This window comes from Neopelma chrysocephalum, unplaced genomic scaffold (genome assembly GCF_003984885.1).
Source record: "Neopelma chrysocephalum unplaced genomic scaffold, ASM398488v2 Primary Assembly neopelma1_96821, whole genome shotgun sequence".
NCBI lineage: Eukaryota > Metazoa > Chordata > Aves > Passeriformes > Pipridae > Neopelma > Neopelma chrysocephalum.
In genome coordinates, this window is record NW_020925465.1 from 1679107 (window position 1) to 1703862 (window position 24756).

Genomic DNA, 24756 nt, shown 5'->3' on the forward strand with positions numbered 1-24756 from the left:
ATCAACCCCAGGTAAGGGTTAGGTTGAAAGGAACATAGGTCAGGTACATAAAGACACGGAGACAATGGTGTTTTTCCTCTTGGTGGCTGAAGCCATTCAATTTCCCATCTGGCAGCTACTTGCCACACACTTGTCACAGACATACTGCCATTCTGTGCAGGGGAGTAACACTTTGGGCCATCCTTGTGTTTTGAGTAAAAGGCTGACAATGACAATGCAATGTCATACCACCTCTGCTTCAGTCACACTGCATTTATTCAGTACTATGATGACTGCTAGATCCTTATGTTCTTGGGGGAAAACGGGACAATAACTTCCAGCCTGACGCTATTTCAGTTAGTTTCTCTGCTTTTATTAACAAGCATATAATATTCATTGGCAAAACACTGGATACAAGCTTCACTATCATAAAATCAGAACATTAAGCATTAATCCCCAAAAGGCTTATTCAGACAAAACTAGCCACCAGTAGTACAGAAATTACACAGTAACACAAAGCATAAAAAATTGTAAACTTTAAAATGAAGCTAAGCCAAAAATATGGTTTTACACTGTGACAGTTCCAGAATCTTTATTATGCCACATGTGAGGAAAAAGGCTTAGTGGTTGCACTGGCTTATTGTCCCTTAACTGTAAAACAATCTTGTTGCAGAAGAACAAACTTTCCTTTTGTCCAGTCAGGTCACTTGAATTCAAGATTCCATCAAACCAATACTTTCAGTTTCAAATAACAGTTAACAAATATAGTGGAATATCAGCATTCAAAAATCACAGCTCCTTCCTTCAGCCATACCTATCCGTTTTGCATGAATGATCCCGCTGGTTTCTGTGGAACCATCCACATTAATAGTAAAGTTACCAATGTAAGTGTTCACAGAACTGGACATTTAGTTCCTACCCTACCACCAGGATGTGGACAGGTCGTTGTGGCCTCAACAGATTTCCAAAGAGCTCTAAGTATGACCAAACACGGATCAAACAGCGGAACCATACCGTTAGTTTGTACATAAATAAACCATAACTTCACAGTAAAACATTACCTATTGACTTGCCACAAGACCCAAGTTCCTAGATAGTTTTTATCCTGATTGCAATTTTTGAATAAAGCAAGGATCGAAACATTGTTCCGTGTTCTTTAATGTTGTTCTCTGCAGCTTTTACTTCAACAACAGATCTCATGACCTTAGTTGCAGCTAATTGTATCTTACGTAGAGATTTTCTTGTGTGGGACAATTTCTTTCCCTGTTATCAACTTTAGGCAGATTAACTGAAGTGTAGGTTGCATTAATGTTTCCAGTGAAACATCCAAACTGATTACCTGAGGAAAAACAGAAACTTGATTTTTCTGTTCAGTAAAGCCTTCTGTACAAAATGCATTTTGAGTATTGAAGATTCATCTCACTGATGTACAGACTGGTTGGCTTTTTCCTATTATATTTAGCTCAATGTAAGACGCAGAATGCTGTAAAATACGCAAGTTATATTTATCATCCAGCAGAAGAAAAAAGATCAGTAAATCCCCTAGGACTAACTATGTTGTTATAAAGACAGTAAGAGCCAGACAAGCTTTCAAAGGCTCATAGCCTACTGGAAAAGAAAATAGCACCATTATAGTTGTAGTCTGATATTTTTTATGGTCCCATATCCCCTGAGGTGATAGTGTTGTGTATGCTATTGCACAACCAATAAAAATAAATATTCCCAGGTTTGATGGTACACAAATATACCAGACCTAACAATGGCACAAAACATTTTCAGATAGGCTGCAAGTCTTGTCGATTGCTTCCACAATTCACATTAAGGTTTCTTGCAAGATCATTTATTTTAAAATATTGCTGACAGATAGTTCTTGTACTTACACATTTTTTAAATCCCCTATTTCACTCGTAAAATAAAAAAAAAAGGAACAAATCAGAAAACACACCCACCCACCCCCAAATAATAGCCCCAAATAAAACCCCATTTGAACAAGTGAGAAAAGCTGTCTACATTCCTTTTAAATGTAATGGTAAATAGATGCTACATTTACAATTTAAACATATGCCTAATAAATGCATGTTTCAAACCTATTGCACAAAAGCATAAGTAATGCTCTTTATCCATACAAAACAAAAACATACAAATGAAAGCTACTCAAACTCAATGTAAAAGGAAGAAGCTTGTAAAAACATATACAATTTCATTTTATATGCCCGTAAATAAAGCTGGAACACCGAAACAAAAAATACGTGGATGGCAAAATAAGACAGAAGGCTTAAAGTAGAATAAATAATCTTATAAAGTTAAAATTTAAACCTCCAAATCTTATTTAAATTCAATATTATATATTCTATCTGAATTCTTTATTTTTTTAATGAAACTATATTTAATGAGACTCTGAGCATGAATGATTCATCGGTCTCATTGCTGCTGAGGATAATGCAACAAGATACTCCTTTACTGCAATGATTTTTCAGCGTAAGAAATTGTAAAAACTACTTCACAGTAATGGCATCTTCACAAAAGCCAAAACAAACCACCATGATCTCATCAGGACTAAGAAACACCTATGTCTGAGTCTAAATTTTAGTTCAACTTTGAACAGTATCAGAATTTTTCTACCCAATATAATCTTGATAAAAATTAACTGTCCCTTAAGCATCACACAAGTGAAACAAGACTCTGACCCAAAGACAACCTCCCTCTGTATTGGAGTCTTTTACTGAGGCTAACAAATGGTCCAGACACAGTCACATCACTCCCGAGGGAAAGAATTTTTGTAGTGAAGATGTTGTCACATGTGATTTAGAAAAATAACTGAGTGGCTTTGGATTTTTTGTTGGTTTTCTTTTTTTTTTCTCTTTTTACTTGTGAGGTTTTATCAGATTAAATACATCCCAAAAGCAGTTACACACAATTACAAGCAAAAAACCCAGCTGTAGGTATTAATGCTGGCTTGAATTTATGTATCCATATAGTTATAAACAGAGTTTTCTATATACTGATAGCACCATAACAAATTCAAGTGATTCTAAAGGTGGTTATAAACTTATAAGTTCTATACTGTTATTACAGCAAGAGATAGATTTGAAAGGCTTCTGAATTTGCGTGTTTGTAATTAATTTCTCAGTTGCACAAAGTACAGGGAGGTAATAAAATCCCAATGTACTTAAACAGCACTACATCAATATCTAGTCATAAAAAAAATTTCTGCAATACACACACTCTGAGGTAGACAGATCTCATATATATATGTAGGTGTATATATGTATATATAAGTAACCATATGTATATACACACGTGTGTATATATATATATATGGAAACCAAATATATACACACTTGTTTTTATGTATATATATTTCCTGGTTAAGGTGGTTAATCAGAATGCTGTCTGGCAGCTTTAATTTTATGTCTACATCAGGTACAGTCACTGTGTGTATACTCTGGGTGCACAGAGGGGGGACACTTACAGTCCTGTCCATATTCTCAGTGCCTCAGTGGCAACGCTAGCCCCTTATTTACACTAGAACAGCAACAACCACATAAACAGCACCAGAAAGGCCCAGTGTGTCAGCTTGCGTACACATCCATACTACCTGCATTCACTGTTTCACGGAAAGTTTATAAAAATGGTAGACCTATGAACTCATTTGTTCTTTTCTGCCAGTTCAAGTAATGTTAAAAGACAGAAAAAAAAGCTAAAATACACATAGTTGAGTCCACAAAAAGACAAAATCAGAGCCAAGTTCGATTCCATGGCTCACACGCACGCACACGCAAAACCCCACGCAAGAACGCAGACGTGGGTTTCTGTGTAACCTAAACAATCAAATCAGCTATCTTATACTTCCACCTGCAAGGACAGCAGCGTGTTTTGGCCCTTGTGTGGCTCTCCTTTCCATCTCCACAATTCATTAGGCTCCCTTTCATTCTCTGCTCACGTACTTTTTGATTTCCTTCCCATTCACGTCTGTGACCATAATCAAAACGAGGAACTCTGCTCTTAAAGGTAAACAAAGTTGGGGCATCCCTTCTGCAGCAGTGGAGCTGGGAAAGAAGGACTGAAGGCTCCAAAGAAGGAAATTGAGGGACATGTGCTGACAAATGTGGTGCTTTGAAAACTCAAGAAGAGGAAGATTTAAAATGCTTGGATAAATCTCTCGCAGGATCAGCTTTTGAGTTAATGAGTAACACTTTCTAGCAGAAGAGGAGAAGGAGCACAGCCAAAGGAAGCAGGACAGTTACAGGCAAACTTGCTTTCTTATCCATAGACAATTTATCAAAAAATAACAGGGTTAAACAACAGGAACAGCAACTAGCATTTTCAGCTGACTGGAAAACTCTTCCAAAATTAGGTTAACTATTTCCAGCTGCCAGTAATATGGCATAGACTGCTTTCAGTGACTTGACACCTGTGCCAGACAAATATTCTCACAATCATACTATATATGCCACACTGTATACAGCTTGCAGAAATCACTTTCAACTACTGTTTTTAAAAAGCCAATTATTTCAAAAAGCCCTACAAAAAGTGCAGTGAACCCTGCTAAGTGCCATTGAGGGTGCTTTCTAGAACATATATAGTTATACGTGTATATAAATGTATGTACCCATATATACATGTGTGTGTATCACCTTGCATCCATTAGGGCTGATGCAAGCAAAATTATCAGTTAAGGCCAAAAGGTGCTAAAATAATCTTGTCTGACTCCCCCCTCCACCCTACCCCAAGTGAGCTAGGAATTGCAGTAAGGAAAATGCTGTCGTTTCATCAGAAAACAGCTAAAGGAAATATAAAGCTGCTTATAATATCTAAGGAATTTTTAATCAGTGAAATGAAAAGTCTGCAATACTCCCAAAGTTGTTCAAGAGCCACTATTTCAATAGCTAGTGAAAGCAAATTCTCTCTAAATTAAAAACTGATTTCTGCAAGCCACAACTACAAAAGAAACATTTGCTTTTTAAGAAATTCACAAATCTAGCACTTGTGAGTATTTGTCATTAAGTGGTGCAATTTATGCCATAGCAAAATATCAGGGCACATTAAAATCAACTGAAATTATTTTTACTACTCTTACCAAATTAACACGTATACAGAAGTATCAAAACTTTATTAAAACACAAGGTGAGGGAAAGCAATAACTGGGCAAAAATGACAAATTTATTGGTTTCCCAGATTTTCCGAAGTTTTCAATGCAGCATAATAAATTATCACCAGTCACTGTATCATTAGGTATGTTCAATGCTCTACAGAATAACTTGAATAAAGCCAATGCAATCAGGCATACTATATAAGACAATAACACTTTGCAAAAATATAGTTTTTAAAGATTCAGAATGCGAAAAGTAACTAAATGCAACTTGGTGTCAAAAGCAACATATTTAAATCACCCCACAACATTCTAACTTTTTTTCTGTGTAACTGTAAGAGACAAATCAGGCTGAGCTACATGGAACTGTGAAGTGTTTTCAGTATCTGTAAACTTAATGCTGGTAGTGTCTTGTTGAGTTGAGACTTCTTTCTTCCGTACAAAAAAAAAAAAAGTATAAATATTTTCTGCCCAGAAGTCTAGGTTACACATCCATAGAAGAAATATTCAGGACAGTCCACTATGAAAGCCCTCGTCTTCCAAAATTATTCGGCTGGTTTGTGTGATGTGATTAGTGATGCACTAAGAAGGTGCCAGATGATAGTCTCTGCAAAAAACTCTGTCCAGAAGGACAATAAAGTTCTCTTACAGCAAGTCCATTTTGGGTCTATAATGTAGCAGTAGAGGTGCTTTCTGCAAGACAGAAATATTAGGTTAGTCAAGAAACAAACTCAGAACTGATCTGTTCAGTAGGTAAATCTGCTATTTCATAAGCTAAATCTTCAATGAAAGACCAGAACAGCTATCTGATCTGTCAAAAATTCACCAGGACAAAGACAAGATGCAACTTCATCTGTGGGGCTCAAACAAGAGATAAAGAACCGTTTCCCCTTTGTCTCAGGAGTAGATCTGTTTTACTTGGAAAACTGATTCCCAGTAAAGGACACGTCCAGGAAGCAGCATAAGAGTACGTGGTACTTCACATTTAACAGCTCTGGTTTGATTCCTCTTCTGTGAAAGTGTCCACTGATTTTTTTTTATGAATAGCTAAACTTCTAACAACCATGACATCCTGCACCATGGATATCTGTGTCTCATGAAAACAATTACTTCTGTTTGTTTTTGCTGGACCTCCCCCCTCTCAGTTTCATTTTACATCCCTAACTTGTTTCACTTGAGAAGGCAGTTTATAGTTCTCCCTTCTCCATATGACTCACAATTTTACAGATCTCTGTGATAAAGGTGAAGAGTAGACTGTACAGACGCACATCAATTTGATGCTCCTGTGTGGTTCTCCCCCTAGCTCCCACATCCTAACATTTGCTTTGTATTCTTTTATTTACACCTACATTCAGCTTCAGGTGTCACTCCAAATTGTAAAGGTTTCATCCAATACTTTATCATCAACTTGTGTTCACTGACCTAAATAACCACAATGCTGTCAGTGCACTGTTACTGAAATACTCGAATCCATTTCCAGGTCATTCAGAAACATTGGATGAAAGACATTCCAGTAGGATTCCACTTGCAACACTTCTGCATTTTTACCACTGATCACTGACTTTATCCTGTGACTTTTATGGAAGTCAATTGTTTTTCTACTCCGAGGCAGAAAAATGCTTCTCTACTCCCACCTGCACCTCTTATAGATATGCACTTAAGCCATCAAGTGGTTTTACCTCAGTGTACACTGTACACTCAGAATGTGTTGCTTGTCCATTACAAATCCTAACTTCTTGTTCAAATATACATACACTGACTCTCTTCAGAGTTGACTTGCCTCCTAAGTGCTCCATTTTGCTATTCATCCTTACCACTTCATTTGAGCTGCATTATTAATGTGATAAGTAATATTCAGAATGAATTCCCAAGTTTACTATTCCATTTCAAGGAAGTTTTTTAAAGAAACCACAGTGAGCAAGTCAAAGATGTATTAAAATATCTTAATCACACCTGTTTATGCCTAGTACGTGCTTCTTGAAGTCTCCTTAACTAGGATAGAAAAACATTGCTATTACCATTTCTTCTTTAAAAGTTAAATTCCCTTCTTGAGGTACAGAAGAGCACTGTGTTGGAAACTTCTGCCTTTTCTGCATCAACTCCCCCACATATGTGGACTAAAACCAGTTTTACCTGAAATGGTTAAAAATAATACTTTCTTGTAGCTTGCACTTCCTTTGCCAGACTTGATAATTTGACATCTGATGTAGTGCTCCCTTTTTCCTTGCAATTAATACTTAATTCTCCTTTCCTTCATTTTCTTGGAAACAAATTAATACTTGGGTGCTTAAGGATGCTGTATTAGATATCTATAAATGCATCTTCTTATCGAGTTTGCAGTTACTGCAGTATAGTCCCAAATCATACCTATTTTATAAACATTTTATTTGGCCAGTTCATTGTTTACGCGTAACCACAGTGTCATACCTTAAATCTCCATCTAGTAACAACTACAAACTTGAGCGTGTGGTCTTTGCCAAGAATCTCTTCATTGCATAATATGTCCAGCTGACAAAACAAAGGTGACAGTTAATTCACAGGGACATGCTACATGAAACAACATATTTCAGATAATACTACAAATGTTTGACAATACTTTTTTTCTTTGAATGTACTGTACCTTTTCATCTTGCATTTGCTCTGCAGACAAAAATAATACCAGGAAAGAAAAGATAACATCTGCTCTCAACATAAAGTGCTGAAAGACCATGTCTGTGCCTACCTAGGAAATACTGTGTGATCTGGACTTAACTGCTTGATTTATCTTCCCAAGTAATATTAACGCCCTTTCCTGAGAGCTTTACATGGTTTTAAAAAGGTCCAATAAAATGAGTAAGGAGACAGAAATCTCAAAGACCACTGTTATTTAACATACTATGAAAATTTTTTTACCTTTTCTGGTATTTTGCCAGTCAGGCGGCATCATGAACTAAAAACAGGGAACATGCATGAAAACAGAAAATTCCACCAAGGTATCACAACACTTTACCACACAGCTCAGAAAGGCCTGAATGTGCATGCAGTCCACTTACCCGGCAGTAACTCAAACCTACAATAGCCTAAAGCAAGCAAACAAGCTTAAATCCTTCTACTTATCTACCTGTTGCTTTTTACCAGTACAGTAATTACACTATAATTCATGTACTCTTAAGAAGGTAGGAAGGGATAGCAAAGGAATAAACAGTATTCCCAAAAGTTTTTCCTTCAGTAAAAGCCAAGTAGGTTGTTAAATCACAGACTGGCAAAGTGCATTGGAGGGCTTAACTACTCATACCGAAAAAAAACCCAAAACCATCCCCCTCTGAGCAACCATTGTAGCTATGAAGCTGCTGGGCTACAGCCAGGAGTCAACCATTTCCAAGCCAGCTAAGGATAAGACAGGATATACTGCTGTGTTTCAGGAAGACTGGCAGTGCTTGGGGGCATATTCCAATCAGTATTGGTTTGAAGTGACCAGAAGCTAGGAAGGAAGGAAAAGTTACAGAGATGCAAATTCACTGTTGACAAGTCTGAGCAGAAACATGTTGACACATTGGGCTGGATAGCACATGAGTTGATTTGAATGAAAAGTCTTCAGTGAATCAGTGTAATAATATGGAATTCAGAGATGTCAAGCTGAGAGTCAACTGAGATGTCCAGAGGCTGTGACCAAGGCCCAGCAAAGCAGTAAACAGAGGCTGCATTCATAGTTTGCCACTGTTAATTTTTGAATCTGATCTAGAAGTGCAAAGAATTGCCTTTCTGTACCTTTCACCATAAATTCTTCTGACTGTTTCAAGTATTCGCTGCAAAGGGAGGGAAAAATAGGTGTCTGGTAACACTCTGGTTGTGGTAGGCAGAAACTTCAGGTTGAGCTTCACTGAGAGCACAGAAAGGAACAAAGTCTTTGTGGTGCTTTCTCTTAAGTTGGGCTTCAGTAGCATTAATGTGGTTTTTTTCATTGCCTGACCCCTGTACAAAGTGTGAACTCTCCAAAAGGGTGGGGGTTATACCTAACTACAAAGCATCTTACCAGAGTCCATTTCAACACATGTGGAAGCGCATAACCAAGCCTTTTAGCTCAACTACTTATAGATGAAAGAAGAAAATGGATATATAAAAGAATTCAAGAACCAGTGTACGCTTCTATTTTCTGAAAATAAAATCAGACTAAGAGACATTAATTTGCAAAACAACAAACCCACCCTTTAAAAGCTTTTATATATGTAGATTTATTTTTAAAAATTAACATATTACCTCATTAAAAGAAGAAAGGTTGAGTTTTTTGGCAATGAACTTCTTTAGATGCAAAACTGTTGCTTGTGCTGAGCAACGAATCCATTTTCGTTTCAATCCACGCAATTTGCTGCTATTGCACTCCAAGCAGATGCTTACCTTCAGGAAAAAGCAAACAATCAGGAGCTGGCTGGAATAATTTTCTGCAATCCCCATAACGTATTCCACATGCAGTTTTTATTAATACAATAAAGTCAAGAAGTACAGTACCAGTATTCCTTAAACTGAAATGCCTTAAAAAAACCCCAACACAACATTTTTTAACATCTTGTAAGCTAAGTGATAAGCACTAGACAAAAAAAATTCAAGAAAGAATTTTTGATGTTGGAACAAGGCTGCTTCATCCCAAATTGATAGGTAGTCAATAGCGCAAGAGGACCATATGTTAAAAGTTAGAGCCAGATAAACGGTAAGAAAAACCATTGACAATTTTAATGATTGCTTCTAATACCTTACTTTTAATGCAATAGCTAAATTTGGTTTTAAAGTAGAATTTTAACACATTTAAATGAGAATTTAAAGTTTAAAAAGAATAAATACAAATACTATTAAAAAATTTTCAAGTTCTAAATATTACACCCCCCAGGAGGGAGGGATAATATTTAGAAATTCTCATGTCTTTTCCCATCCAGCTATTCATTAATTAGTCTAACCTCTTTGTGATTATATACTTTATGCACTAAATGGATCTAGTGACAGGTACAATCCCTTTGAAAGTTCCCTTACATGGCAGTTGAAGAGAAAATTAACCTAAGCTACAGTTACTCTGAACACACATCACAGGACATCATGAAAGGGATGGCTTGTTTATTCCAAAAGAAGTTTTCACCTTCAGACATGCTTTGTCTCCAAAATTTAACAGTGGGTTTCCAAGCTTTTATACTATTTTTATGCTATAGAGTTAACACTGACTCAGTATTAGAGATTGAAAACAAGATAAATAAATAGTAAGTTACTAAAAGTGCTGCTAAGGCAACCTCCCTGTCCAACCATCCAAGACCCACTCTGGCAGTCACACTTGCATGACGTGAGCTGGGATGGAAGACCCCTTGCAGCTACACACTCCACACTGACACATTCAGGCCAGGTTTCCTTACCAGCCCAACCCCAGGTTTCCCATAGCAGAGTCTCAGATGTTCCATCCTTAAAATAATTTAATCTTGGTGGGTGCAGTAACTAAATAACAAAAGAACAACTGGAGCTGGTGCCTCCAAGGAGAGACCCTGAACAAAGCAACCCCTGGGCTTTTATACCCTCACAGTCTAAGCACACATAAGTCTGGGGGTCATTGGCTCCTGCTGTGTCTCAATGTCTGGTCACCTGGCTGGGTCACAGGTCCCTGTGCCCTTTGTTAAGCAAAGGGTCAACAGTTCCTGGCCTCTTGCCTCGGGCTCCCACCCAGAGCTCAACCTGCAGCTCCCACTGCAGCTGCACACCGAGCTAATGGCACTGAATGTGTTCTTTAACAGTGCAAAATGTTTAATTCATAATTACAGATACACATTCAGCTCAACATGTCACAGTAACACTGAGGTACACCCCTTCAGAAGGTGAGGCAAATTACCTGAATTTGTTATGAAAGCTAATAAATACTTTGGAAACTCAAACAGTCAGAACTATCAAATCTTAATGCAAATGTCTTTAATGTATTCTTCATTCCTTCCAAAACCCAAAGGTAAAAAACCTCAGGCTTACAAAAAAGCATTGGACAAACTGCACCTTATTTGTATTGCAGAACAGAAAAAGCAGCTTGAAACAGTTATTTTCTTCTCTGTTAGATTACCAAAGTTAGCATATCAAAGCACTTCAGCTAAAACACAAGATAAAACTAGAGCCCTATAAGCTCACCTGTTCGTCACTTCGGTGGTAATCATTATCCTCCTCCTGTTTTTCCTCTGAAGTTTCTTTATTTAAGTTTTCATCTGCTTTAGTTTCACCTTAGATAAAATACACCAGACATATGTGTTTTTTACATATATGATTTTCATATATAAGACCCAGAAATACTCAGCAGCAGCTTATAATGCTAATACAATTAAAACAGCCCAGTTCAGGATTGCAATATAGAATAAACTTTGCCTTTCCCCTTATCAGCTTAGGCAAAACTAGCAGCCAACAGCCTGTCAACATCAAAGAGGGGATGGAACACAACCTTCAGTTCCACAGTGAGCAGCCCAGCAGCCAGGCAATTTCACAGTCCCCATGCAGGCACTGCTGTGGAGACCGACTGCCACAACCCATGTGCCATGACCAGCTGAAAACAAAGACTCTCTGCACAAAACAGGGACAAAGCAACAATTCTATGCTCACTGCATTCTTCACTGTTATGAAATAATTGTGACTGTGATACATTAACTAGGCACGCCTCCAACAGGTCTGTTCATCAATCTACTAGCCATCACCCAACAAAGACAGAGTAAATAAAGGACCATTTACCATTTCGATGAGAATCTAGGTGCTGTTTTGTGGAACATGTCTCCCCTTTGATGTCCCCTGGAACTTCCATGCCCAGTTTGTGATAAAACTCCCTTTGCTTTTTCATTTCCGCTGTTTAAAATTGCAAATATTAATCCCTGTAATAAATTTCTAATGCAATATTTATGAAGTTATTCCAAATCCCTTCCCTCTTAAGGATCGCCAGCAAGTAGTGGTGTTGTCATTATTTACTATATTCTATCTCTGCTGTCACATCAAGTCATGCCTCAGCTTATTTTTCAGAGTTAGAATACCATAAGGTCATTTGCATAGCTACTGCTGTAGCATTCCTACTAGAATAAGATGGTATTTAAAATACTGTAGTTACTTTTGAATATCCACCCACAACATTTCAGTCAAACCACTGGTTTTGAATTTTTATTTACAGTTCTGATTTCCAATATCCTAGAAATAATTTTTTAATAATCTATTTCATCTTACTGATGTTTGAAAATGTTCTGGTTTTTCAGCTTAAATTGATTAAAATCCTCTATGTAAATGAAAGTTTTAACATATATTAAGACAAAAAGATCACATTTCTATAAAGTACTTCTTTAGTTAAAACAGATCTAGTGCCAAAGAGCATTACGAAAACACAAAATAAAGTTCCCTGATAAGGACTCACAGAATTGCAGGAACTAAAAGCTTTTCTGCCTTTTACCTCTGAGAATTCTAGAAAGCTTGCACAGCAGGTTTAAGAACACAGTTTAACAAAACCAAATCAGAGTTATGGTGTGCCAACACTCAAAAGAAGAACAACTATTCCGCTTTACATAATAGTGCTTTCAGATGAAATATCCCATGTTGCCTCCCACCACCCCCACACTGAATTGCTGCTAGTACAGGTATGAAATGAATCATTAAAGAATATAGTTTTCCATTGTATTTTTCTTCAGTTGCCCTCAGTTTTTCATCACTTGAAACTTTCTTTTATCTTTATGTTAAAGAAGTATGTGCAAACTGACCTCCAGAAAAGGCCATACCACAACTTACCTTCTTGGAGGCCTGGTACAAGTTTGTAAACAATATCTTGCATTGTTCTGTCATGACTAGCAAGAAGAAAAACAAAATCAAAAGCTTAAGTCAACCTTCTTGATTCAAAACTTTTCTCTTTAAAAAGTTCCAGTACTAAATGAATGTAAAAGTTTCTAAATTCACCTAAGACGAATTTCACTTCTCAAATCAGGACTTATATCAAACCAGAAAGAACAGTAACATAAAATAAATTATGAAAAAGTACAGCCTAAGACAAAAACCAAACAGAAGTTTGACAAAGAATAGTCTGTGGAGGAAATAAATCAATCCATGGGATATGACCTCCAACATCAAGGCAAGTATGTCACTAATAATCTCAAAATTCTTAGACAACTTTGAGGTAAACTCATTTTTATTACAAAAGAACCAAGGATAGTCTATTTCTCACCCTTATAGACTCATCTCTACTAGGCTTCTCTAAAATCCATGAGAACAGTTGACAGAAAAAGATCACGACAATTAAATTTTACTTTGCTCTTCAAAGACAGCATTTTGACTGTGAGAAACATTGTGTAGCTAAGTAGCTTGTACAGGTAGTGTGGCTCAAATAAAAAATAGACAATGATCCCACTGAAACTCGAGCAGTGGGACCAGTTAAGATTCTAAACTTTAATTCCCAGTTCATCTAGACAAAATTCTGTTCTAGTCTAAAATAAGTCACTGTCTGAAAGAAATTAAGTATTATCCTTAAGAAATTAAGTTATATATTAATAACATACCCTAAACTCCAATTAGTAACTATTATCAGAAGCATTTCAAGTGTCTGTCTTGGCTGCTGCAATGTCATTACCCCAAAAGAGTTTGCAATATCAAACCCTGAGTCTGACTTAAACAGAAGAGGCTTACAAGAGCAGTCTCAAGCTTCTCATCCCCTGACATGAGCACTTCAAAGCAGTGGAGATCAATGAACAAGTAAAGAAATGGCGGCAAATCAACACATTTACAACCAGTAATTACAGTGTTTTAAGTAGCACTACAAGAAGAATCAAAATACAAATAATTCTTAATTCATGTCACTTCAATCAGTAGCAAACCCATTTGCACAGGCTGGGATTATCAAGTGCCACATATGGACTGCAGACACATCACCAAAAAGGTTTCAACAAAAATAAGTAAATAAGACATCACTAACAGATCAGAGGTGAGAATTTGGGGGTTGGAACCAGATGAACTAGATGATCTTTGGTCATCATTTTTTTTTACCTAGATGAACTCTATGACCTTCATGGTCCCTTACAACCCAATTTTATGATTCTATTTAACAGCACTAAGAAATGTGAAAAAGGAGATGCATTTGGTTTACCTATTTTCCAGACACAGGGAGATGAATAGAGGAGCTACATTTTAAGACAGCTTGTGAAACTTCTGTCAATTCTTTATTTAAAAGGATTCCATAAATATATCCAAAAGTAGTCTGGACAAAGCCTGTTTCAGTTTTGAAGGGGTAATGTTTTACAACTAGTTCAAGCAGTTTACTTCACTTGAGGCATATTCAACAACAGATTGCTTTGTAGGTGTTCTCAGTTTGATGCTGTTTCCTGGTCCCTTTTTGCACAGGAAACAGGCAATGGTATATTCTTGTGGTATTACAGAAGACAAACATTCTCTCACATGTAATTTATTCATTCTTGCCTATTTTCACCTACTTGTCCCTTTAATTATACACTCATACAAAATATTATCAGTGTATCATATAATACATTATCAGTGTACACCATTATTCTTCAACTCCAGGGACAGCATTACTAGTTTCAGGCTCTTGAATGAGGATGAGCTTAAGCCATGTGAGTGTGTATACAACACTGACAGTTTTCTGTGAAGGTGCAACCCGACTCATCTGCTACAAGCATTGCTTCAGAAATTTTTACAGAACTGAGAAAGGCACACAGGAAAATGCTACTAACAAATGCAAACTCTTTATAAAGGTAGGTAAAACACTACTTGATATGCAATAGCTAATGCAAACATACTGTCACAACTATTTTCATCAGCAAGAGTTACTACACTGCTGTAAAATGAAAAGAAAGCACTCAAGGAAAAGAAAAACCAACAAAAATACTTGGTAAAAAAAGAAGGAAACTGGTGAACAACACTAAATTCGTATTAGAGATCAAAACAGAACAAAGGACAAGGTCATCCATTCTGGTCTAATATTTTTGCTGCCATACTGCTGGCTTAAACAATCCAGAAGGTTCTTGGAATGCACTGATGGTAACTTCCTTCTCCAAGCAATAGAGAAGCCAACAAGGAAAGATGTTACCCTGCACCTTGTTCTCACTAACACGGAGAGACTGATGGGGAATACAAAGCCAAAGGCCAGCGTGGGCAGCAGTGACCATGAAATGTTGGAGTTCAACACCCTTAGTGGAGTGAGGAGGGTGCACAGCAAGCTCACTACCCTGAGTGAGCTTGGAGTTCACAAGAGTCAACTTTGGCCTCTTCAGGGATCTGCTTGGTAGGGTAGCACGAGAAAAAGCCCTGGAGGGAAGAGGGACTCGAGAACACTGGTTGATATTCAAGGATCACTTCCTCCAAGCTCAGGAGGGATGCAGCCCGACAAAGAGGAAGTCAGGAAAAAATGCCAGGGGATTTTCATGGATGAACAAGGAACCCCTGGACAAACTAACTAACTAACATAGGAAGAAAGCCTGCAGAGAGAGAAGTAAGGACAAATAGCCTGGGAGGAGTACAGAGAAACTGTCCAAGCAGCCACAGATAATGTTAGGAAAGCTAAAGCTGTGATAGAATTAATTCTGGACAAGGACATCAAGGGCAACAAGTGTGGGCTCTTTCTGGCAGTAAATAGACCTGGTTACTTGGGATGTGGAGAAAGCTGAAGTTACTCAATGACTTTTTTTTGCTCCAGTCTTCATCATTAAGTGCTCCAGCCACACTGCCCAAGTTGCAGATGGCAAAGGCAGAGACTGGGAGAATGAAGAACGACTCACTGTAGAAGACCAGGTTCAAGACTTATCTATGGAATCTGAAGTCCAGGGGACCTGATGGGTCCTCAAGGAACTGCTGAGGAAGTAGCTAAGCCACTATCCACTGTTGTGGCAGTGGAGAAGTTGTGGCAGTCCAGTAAGTTTCCCACTGAAAGTAAACAAGGAAATGCAACCCAATTCATAAAAAGGGAAATAAGTAAGACCTGGGGAATTACCAGCCAGTCAGTCTCACCTCAGTGCCCAACAAGATCATGAAGCAGATCTGTAAACTATGGAAACACACATGGAAAATAAGGAGGCGATTGGCAACAGCCAACAAGGCTTTCACTAAGGGCAAATCATGTCTGACAAATTTGGCCTTCTATGATGAGGTTACAGAGGTGGCGGATGAGGAAAGAGTGACTGACGTCGTCTTCCTGGACTTGTGCAAAACATTTGACGCTGTCCTGAATGACATCCTTGTCTTTACACTGCAGAGACATGGATTTCACAGATGGAGCACTTGGTAGATAAGGAATTGCCTGGCTGGTCGCACTCAAGAGAGCTGTGATCAATGGCTCAAAATCCAAGAGAAGACCAGTGACAAGTGGTGTTCCTCAGGGTCAGTAATGCCACTGGCGCTGTTTAGCAAATTTGTCAGCAAAATGGACAGTGGGATCGAGTGCACCCTTAGCAAGTTCTTCAAAAACAAGTGCAGTGGTATGGTCAAGCACATCAGAGGGAAGGGATGCCATTCAGGCTTAGAAGGTGAGTCCATGTGAAGCTCATGGAGTTCAACAAGGTCAAGTGGCACCTGGGTGCTGGCAAACCCAAGCACAAATACACGCTGGGCAGAGAATGGATTGAGAACAGCCCTGAGGAGAAGGACTTGGGGGTGTTGGTGGATGAGAAACTCATCCTGACACAACAATGTGGGCTTGCAGTTCACAAAGCCCACTGCGTCCTGGGCTGCATCAAAAAAAACTTGGCCAGCAGGCCGAAGGAGGTGATTCTGTCCCTCTACTCTGCTCTCACGAGACCCTACCTTGGAGTTCTGCATTCAGCTGTGGGGTCCTTGGAATACAAAGGACGTGGGCCTGTTGGAGCTAGTCCAGAGGAGGGTCATGAAAATGATGAGAGGGATGGACCTCCTCTCCTGTGAAGACAAGCTGAGAGATCTGGGGATTACAGAGCTGGACAAGGAAGGTTCCAGGGAGACCTTAGAGAAGCCTTCCAGTGCCTGAATGGAGCCTACAAGAGAGCTGAAGAGGGACTTTTTACAAGGCCATGTAGTGACAGGACAAGGGGGAATGGCTTTAAACTGAAAGAGGGTAGGTGTATATTAGATAATAAATAGAAATTCTTCACCATGAGAGTGTGAGTCACTGGAACAGGTTACACAGAGAAGCTGTGGATGCCCCACCCCTGGAAGTGTTCAGCCCAGGCTGTATGGAACTTTGAGTAATCTGATCTAGAAGAAGGTGTCCCTGCCCATGGCAGGGAACTACATGACTTCTAAGGTCCCTTCCAATCTGACCCATTCTATGATGATTTTATGATATTCTTACCTGTTCCTATGACCTAAACACACCTTTGAAAGATTAACTGAATGACAGTGCTGAAAATTATTTCTCTCATTACTGTGAGACACTGAAAAGCACTGTTCAACTAAGAATAATTATTGAGGATTTTGTAAAAGTGTAATTTCTACAAATGTTTCATACATATAACTTTTACAACCCAAGCATACAAAATGTGGAATGACTAAATCCTATTAAAATCACACAGAAATTAAACAGTGAAGTGCATACTTGGCTTGTTTTTAACTCTAGAAGAAGATGTCATGCTAAGGAATTTCAAATTCATAGCAAAGTTTGATCCTGTATCTCCTCAATCACCTTCAAACTTCCTTTTAAATGTTTAATATGCTGATAAGCAAGAAAGAAAATTTGGGAAAATCTGTATTAAAAGGGATGAACCAGTCTAGAATGAAATTACTTGCACTTCTGCTTTTATACTTACCCAATATACTGTAATGGGTGGCTCTGATGTATAACAATTCTACAGGTTGGACAAGTGTTGTTTTCCTCCAAATATTTCACTAGGCAGCTTCTACAGACTGATAACAAAGACATTCACAATTAAAAAGTAATAAAAGTAGCATAATAAAAGTTTGCTTTTCTAAAGTCACAGAAATGCACCTTACTGAAACTTACACAAAGCTCATTTTTTCCCACTATATATGCATGACGTTTAATCATGCAGAGTACAGTTTTCATTATGTTTCATTAATTTTTTTTCACACAGGAAACTAGAATTAAGGCATTTGTGCCTACACACAACCTTCCTAATACAGCATACAACACAAGATCCCACCCTTAAAATTTACTAGAGCAATTTCTAGCAGCTCAACATTCAGTTTGCATGGCCAACATTACAGGAACTGTACACCATTAAGATGCTAAGCATATTTGCTTTAACCAAGGCCACATATGGAACAAATGTGTGTGGTGGCAATGAACCAATGCAAAAAAAAATTCCAAAGCTGAGTACTTTTTTAAGAGAACAGAAAACTTTCAGAAAATGGATACCCAGGCGTTATTTTACTCCTAACTTTCACAGAGTACACTACAGCTAAACTTCCACCAGAAAAAAAAATTACATTTGCAGACCTTCAGTATTAGTAAAATGCTTGGGAAGGAGCTGCCAAAGTAGTCATTCGTTATAAAGCTGCAATGCTTCCAGAACTGTTTCCACATGCATACACACAATCACCCGTATCTCTTTCAGAGCGAACTATCTACACTCCACTCTCCTCTGTCCTGCCCAAAAACAGTACCCATAAAATACAATACTACATGATATCCTGACTCACTTGAGGTTACAACTCATAAATTAGAGGGGAAAAAATCCCAGAGGAACAGCTTTTTTTTGAAGAGCAGCAGCTCATGTAGTCTTGATATTAATGCACTTATCACATAAAATGAAAGAACTTCTGTAGCTATAGTGCCATCTACCTCCCAAACAAGATAACAGTACAATTAAAAACACCTATTAATACCAAAAAAAAAAAAAAAAAGCAACAGCAAATGAAGCATTTTAAGTTTGCATTGTGCTTTGTATTTACACACCTAGGATGACAGCACTGTGGCTGGCACAGGTCTGACAAAGCCTCATAGCTTTGCACACTATGCACAGATCCCACAGAGCAGTTTGTTCCAGTGGAGTGTCAAAGCAGTAGATCCGTTTGCAAAAGTGAAGCCAAACCCCAGTCTTACCAAGTTGATGAAAGCAGAATCTGACAGTGGAAGCAGGGACAGATATTCTGGAAAAAGTATGAGGATGTTGCTGGCTTGTGCACAAATGGGTCAGGAAGGCCAAATCACAGCTGAAGATGAATTTGGCAAGGGACACGAGGAGTAAGAAGGCCTTCCATAGGTATGTCAGTCAGAAAAAGAAGGTCAAAGAATGTGTGGTTCCCAGATAAACAGGACTGGCAAATCAGTAACAATGGATGAGGAGAAGGCTGAGGTACTCAACTGTTTTGCCTCACTCTTCCCTGGCAATCTCTCTTCCTACACCTCTCGCATGGATGGGGGAGTAAAGTCCCTTCCACTGTAAGAGAAGATCAGGTTAGTGAACACCTGAGGAGCCTGAATACAGATAAATCTATGGGACCTGATGAGATGCCTCCCAGAGCCTTGAGGGAGCTGGCTGATGTAGTTGCCAAGTCACTCACAGAAACAGTCATGACAGCAATAGTCAGGTGAAGTCCCTGGTGACTAGGAAAAGGGAAACATTCCACCCATTTTTAGGAAGTAGTAGAAAGGAAGGATGACCCAGGAAACTACCAGCCTGTCAGCCTTACCTCTGTGCCTGAGAAGAACATAGGACAAATCCTCCTAGAAGCAGTGCTAGGGCACAGAGAAGGTAGGGGAAGTGCTTCAGGACAGTCAGCAGGGCTTCACCAAGGGCAAGTCCTGCCTGGCCAACCTGGTGGCCTTCTATGATGGAGTTACTGCATCAGTGGAGAAGAGAAGAGCTACAAATGTCATCTATCTGGACTTCTGGAGTGACTCTTGACAAGGTCTTCCACAATATCCTTCTCTTTAAATCAGAGAGACAGGAATTTAATGAATGAACTATCCAGTGGATAAGGAATTGGCTGAATTCAGTTTTACAAAATTTGGCCCTGTCCATCTAGAGGACTGGCCTTGGTCCTCCAAATGAGTCTCTCCAAGGGACTCAAGAATTTCATTTACTACTGAAGAGACTCCAAATGGCTGAAGGTCAAAACATTAGAGAAAAATGAAAAAGGAAAGAAAACTGTGCAGTTCTGAGTAGAACAGAATGAAAATTTCAGAGTGGTGTAACTCTGAAGAGAGTTCACTGTCTCAACAGGCATGGAAATTTCATGATAGATTTTGGAAGGCTGCTTTTCCAGGCACATATATTATTAGCATCACCATACACAACACAAACAGTGCCAATATGTATGAAGTTTTTTTACATAGACAGGGCTGTGTGCTTTTCTCACAGAACTGTAATTCTACAGGACACACAGTGAAACACTATTCAGAAAACATCAACTGTCAAAATAAGAGAGGCACAAGCCAAAAAACCCCCAAAAAAGCAGCAGCAGAAGGTAGTAAGGCGCATGCCCTGGTTTTGGAAGCAAGCACTGTAGCACTGTGGATTAATCTACAAATTTCTTCCATAAGCAAATATAAGAAATGGTGCAGATGATGTCAGCTGAGGGGTATTTATAGCATTTCGGTTTATTTTAAAAAACAATGAAAAATGACCCCCTAGCTCTGTGTCAGCCATGTTAACTTGTTATAATACTGGTTTTGTATGTAATCTTCTTAATAGCAGCAGTAAAGAAATTCTGGCAAAACTAATCTAGTTTTAAGGATCTCACTTTGAAAACAACACTATGGAAATTAAGATGTGAAACAAATGCAGGAGGGACACAACACACTGATTGCTGCATCCAGCTCTGGGGTTCCCAGCATAAGGAACGATATGGACCTCTTGGAGCAAGTCCAGAGGAGGGCCATAAAGTTGATCACAGAGATGGACCACCTCTCCTAAAAGACAAGCTGAGAGAGTTGGGGTTGTTCAGCCTGGAGAACAGAAGGCTCTGAAAGCAGCCTTCCAACACCTGAAGGGAGCTGGAGAGGGATGTTTTACATGGACATGTTATGATAGGGTAAGTAGGAATGGCTCTAAATTGAAGGAGGATAGATATTAGAAAGAAATTTTCACTGTGAGGGTAGTGAGGCACTGGAACAGGCTGCCAAAAGAAGCTGTGGATGTCCCATCCCTGGAAGCGTTCAAGGCCAGGTTAGATAGGCTTTGAACAACATAATCCAATAGATCGGAATTAGTTTCAAGAACCTTTCTTTGGTTCTTGGAATCATAGAATGAACCGTTCTATGATCCTATGACCCTATAAGGACACCCAAAACAACACGAAATGTGACAAAAACAAACTCATTAAAGCTGATGAATAGAGCTTCTAAATGGAATATAATAAAAAATGTAATCATTGACCAATCATGAGCACTGTATTTCCCCTTTTTTAGACATATTAGGTGAAGAAGAAGTCTACTGAAACTTCTCATTTTATAATGAAGACACTGTCACCAAATAATTGCCTTCCAAGAAAATTTAGCACTGTAAGTCATTCAGACAATTCAACAACATATTAGCTTTGTGACAGAATAATTTTAAAACATGAGATGCTTTGCAAGGCTCTAGGCCATGCTTCACTGATACGAAATCAGAAATTTACAAAGTAACCTAACAACAAACACCTACCCTATTACACTATTTTGGAACACAAGTTTATTTCTAGGGTACAACACAAAATACTTATTCTTTATCCAGAAACTACAGCTGCTTTCTGCAGAGGAACAGGAGAGTGAGAGACACTGCAAAGGTTCCAGGTAGAGAATATATGCTATGTCAACTGTAACATATGTGTAGGTATTCCACATTCCTTTAGCAGGACGACAGACTGCATTTCTAAATGCTTACATTACCACTAATTGTGTATGGCTTCAAGTTTGTGCAATACAGCTTTAATGTTCCCTTCATTTGCTTTGATAAAGAAGCAAATAATCTGCTAAAGAAAAGCAGTGTCTAGTAAAACAGAAACTGTTCTGGATGATGCACAATAGATATTTTTAAATTTCAACTCAAAAGCACTACAACATGTTGGATATCAAATTTAAAAAAAAAAAAAAGGCAACTTTAACTTAATTATACTTTTACTTACAAGTATGTAAGCATTCTGTTACAGTAGTAGCATCAATCAGGTATCCATTGCACAGACGACAGGTTATATGGGCATTAATGTCCCAAAGCTTAATCTTTCTTGTTAGCATCTTTGGTGCCTGCAGAAAAGACATATCATAAAGTAACACAGCTGTAGTGACAAGGCAAAAGTTACTTAAGAATAAACAATTAGCTAGCATTAACCCTAAAGCTTTTATACAGCTTTACACGCATGTAACTTACGTGGGTGTGCACATACACGCACACAATGACAGCACTAACTTTTATGTCACTTCACAGAAATGAAACAATGTAAACCCCATGCTATTTTGCAGGTCAGTATTTCAACAGCATAGAAAACAGTGCTATTGATAAGTTCCATTACCAACCAAGGGACCTGGATTTAAGGTGAAACCCTATTATTCTCGAGTAACTTAAGTCATCACGTTCAGTCTTGTAATGGTGAAAAACTCACAAAAACACGGAGAGAGAAAATCCTCAAAGCAATTTCAGAATCAAAAGTGTTTTGACAACTGAGAAGTCAAAATAACTAGGTCTGATTTGGCATATTATATTTAATCACACTTTTAAGTGTTTGCCTTGTGTCAGTATGGTTAAACCACAATTCTGAATCTGTCTCTCAATAATGGACCTGAAAAGTTAACCTTTTGAAATCCCTTTATTTAAACACAAGTAAATTAAAAGTTACATTGCAGATTAAAATAATTTCACAGGCAGAGCTGCAGTTTATTGTACTAAGAAACTGGAATTAGACAGTTTTCATTTCTTTTGAGCGTGGGATGACATAATCACCTTTAAAAGGAAGAAATATCAGACATTAAAAATGAAACAGCTCATTTAACTTTTTTTTGCAGCAATTTCAATTGCTTATTGAGAAAAAACCACATAAAGCCCATGTCTTAACAAATAAACTCTTATCTTTTAAACACAGCTATGTTTTTTAAAGTATACTGAAAATTGTACTGTTACCATAATTTGGCAGCATTCTAGTTAATTAACAGAGCAGGCTAAACTTGCTTACAACCTACTACCTTTGGTTCCCACACTGCAGAATTCACCAAATTACACTGTTTTCCATTAAACTGATTTTACTGTCCCTGAGTCACAAATACTGGTTTTCATCTAGTTCAGTTTGGAAAACATTTCAGAATTTGAATGGTAACACATGTTCCCCAAATTTCACATAGAAATATTGTAACAAGATTGTTTGATCTTTGCCATCTTCATTTTCATTGAAGTGGTACTAAGCAAAAAGAACTATCAAAAGGCAAACTTCCACACCAATCTGCTGAAAAGTACCTTATATTCTACTATAAACTATGGGAAAGCATATCCAACACCAACACGTTCAAATCTGCATTGTCCTATACAAAAAAGACTAGGAAAACTTCCAGTTTTCATGGCTAAGAACAAGTAATGGGAAAAAAAAAAAAATCAAACTTACTTCATGGTATTTGTGATTTATTTATTAAGCTAGTGACTAGTCACTACAGAAGAATGAACTGGTTTTGCAGTATACAAAATAGGTCAGAATTTATCCTTGGAAACTGAATTACTTCTCTAAATTGTATTCTATAGACTTATTTCTAACCATCTGAAAACCAGACACATATTAAATCCTTGCAAGTTAGTGCATGAGGTCACCAGGTAAAAGCTACTGGATGATGCAGGTACCTTTCTGTGGCACAGAAGAAGAGCCTTCAACATTACTCTTTTAAAAGAGTTCTGGAGATGGCTTAAAACCACCAGTTAAACAGAAAGTCAGCAACATTAGAAAACACAATCCATGACAGGTAAATGAGAAATTAACCTCCACGGATACTTAAAAAGGCTGTATTAATACAATTCTAGTTACTTCTGTTGGCAGGAATTCAGAAGAAAATGTTCAGGATCACAACAGATCGAATCCAAACACCAAGGCAGAAGAGCCAAAGATACTACAGCGAAATGTGAAACAGGGAAATTATTTATTTTCTAGAAAAAGCACGACAATTTTTCCTCATTACAGTAGACACAAGCACTGCCACTAGAAGAATCATCAACAAATAAAAACCAGTTCAGATGGGGTATGGTATTATAAGAACAGTGAATGAACCACACAATGAAGAAGATAAAAATAATACAAAATAGTAATAAACCCTATTGTGCTAGAAAAAGAAAAAAAAGCTAGCAAGGATAATACACACTTCACCGACTGAATGGGATTTTTCCAGTACATTAATGTCCATTTCCAAAAATTAATGTCTTCTAGAACACCTAGAGCAAGCCTGTCAAATTAACCTTATGAAAATGTCATACGCCTTTCAAGAAGGACAGAAAAACCCTCTCCTTATATGTTTAAAGAACTGAAAATGAGAACTATTGGAAGAAGCAACACAAAGGGAACAGGTTTTTCCAGAGTAGAAGATGCTACAGTTTCAAAACATGATAAAACCTACAGTAGGAGATTCCTCCAGAAGCCTGTCCCACACTGCTGTGTTGCAGCTGCTAAAACATGAGAAGGATCTCTTCTCTGCTCATGCACAGGTCCAACATGGTAGCTTCATCACAGCTTGAATCTCCAACAGGCAATTCAACTTTTTAAGGTCTGTAAGCAAACTGTCAGTGTCAGACTTTATTTTGGCCTGCATCTTGTGCAATTGTGACCCACGCCCTTTAGTCTCAAGAAAAAGA

The 24756-nt window shown here is 38.0% G+C and overlaps 1 protein-coding gene across 4 annotated transcripts in view; it reads right to left on the reverse strand.

Annotated features, from left to right (window-relative positions):
* Positions 1 to 330: 330 nt before the first annotated feature.
* The window catches only part of PCGF3 (polycomb group ring finger 3), a 55374-nt gene continuing 30948 nt past the window's right edge, over positions 331 to 24756 (reverse strand). For 3 of the 4 annotated variants that reach the window (XM_027709682.1, XM_027709681.1, XM_027709680.1), the window contains 8 exons: positions 22064 to 22181; positions 17803 to 17899; positions 12815 to 12870; positions 11783 to 11893; positions 11195 to 11283; positions 9308 to 9445; positions 7499 to 7579; positions 331 to 5764 (listed from right to left, as the gene is read on the reverse strand). In XM_027709682.1, coding sequence (XP_027565483.1) covers positions 5717 to 5764; positions 7499 to 7579; positions 9308 to 9445; positions 11195 to 11283; positions 11783 to 11893; positions 12815 to 12870; positions 17803 to 17899; positions 22064 to 22172 — 729 coding nt within the window. In that variant the 5' untranslated portion in view covers positions 22173 to 22181 and the 3' untranslated portion in view covers positions 331 to 5716. Of the gene's footprint in view, positions 5765 to 7498; positions 7580 to 9307; positions 9446 to 11194; positions 11284 to 11782; positions 11894 to 12814; positions 12871 to 17802; positions 17900 to 22063; positions 22199 to 24756 lie in introns of those variants that run through there. The other variant, XM_027709678.1, reaches the window with a different exon arrangement.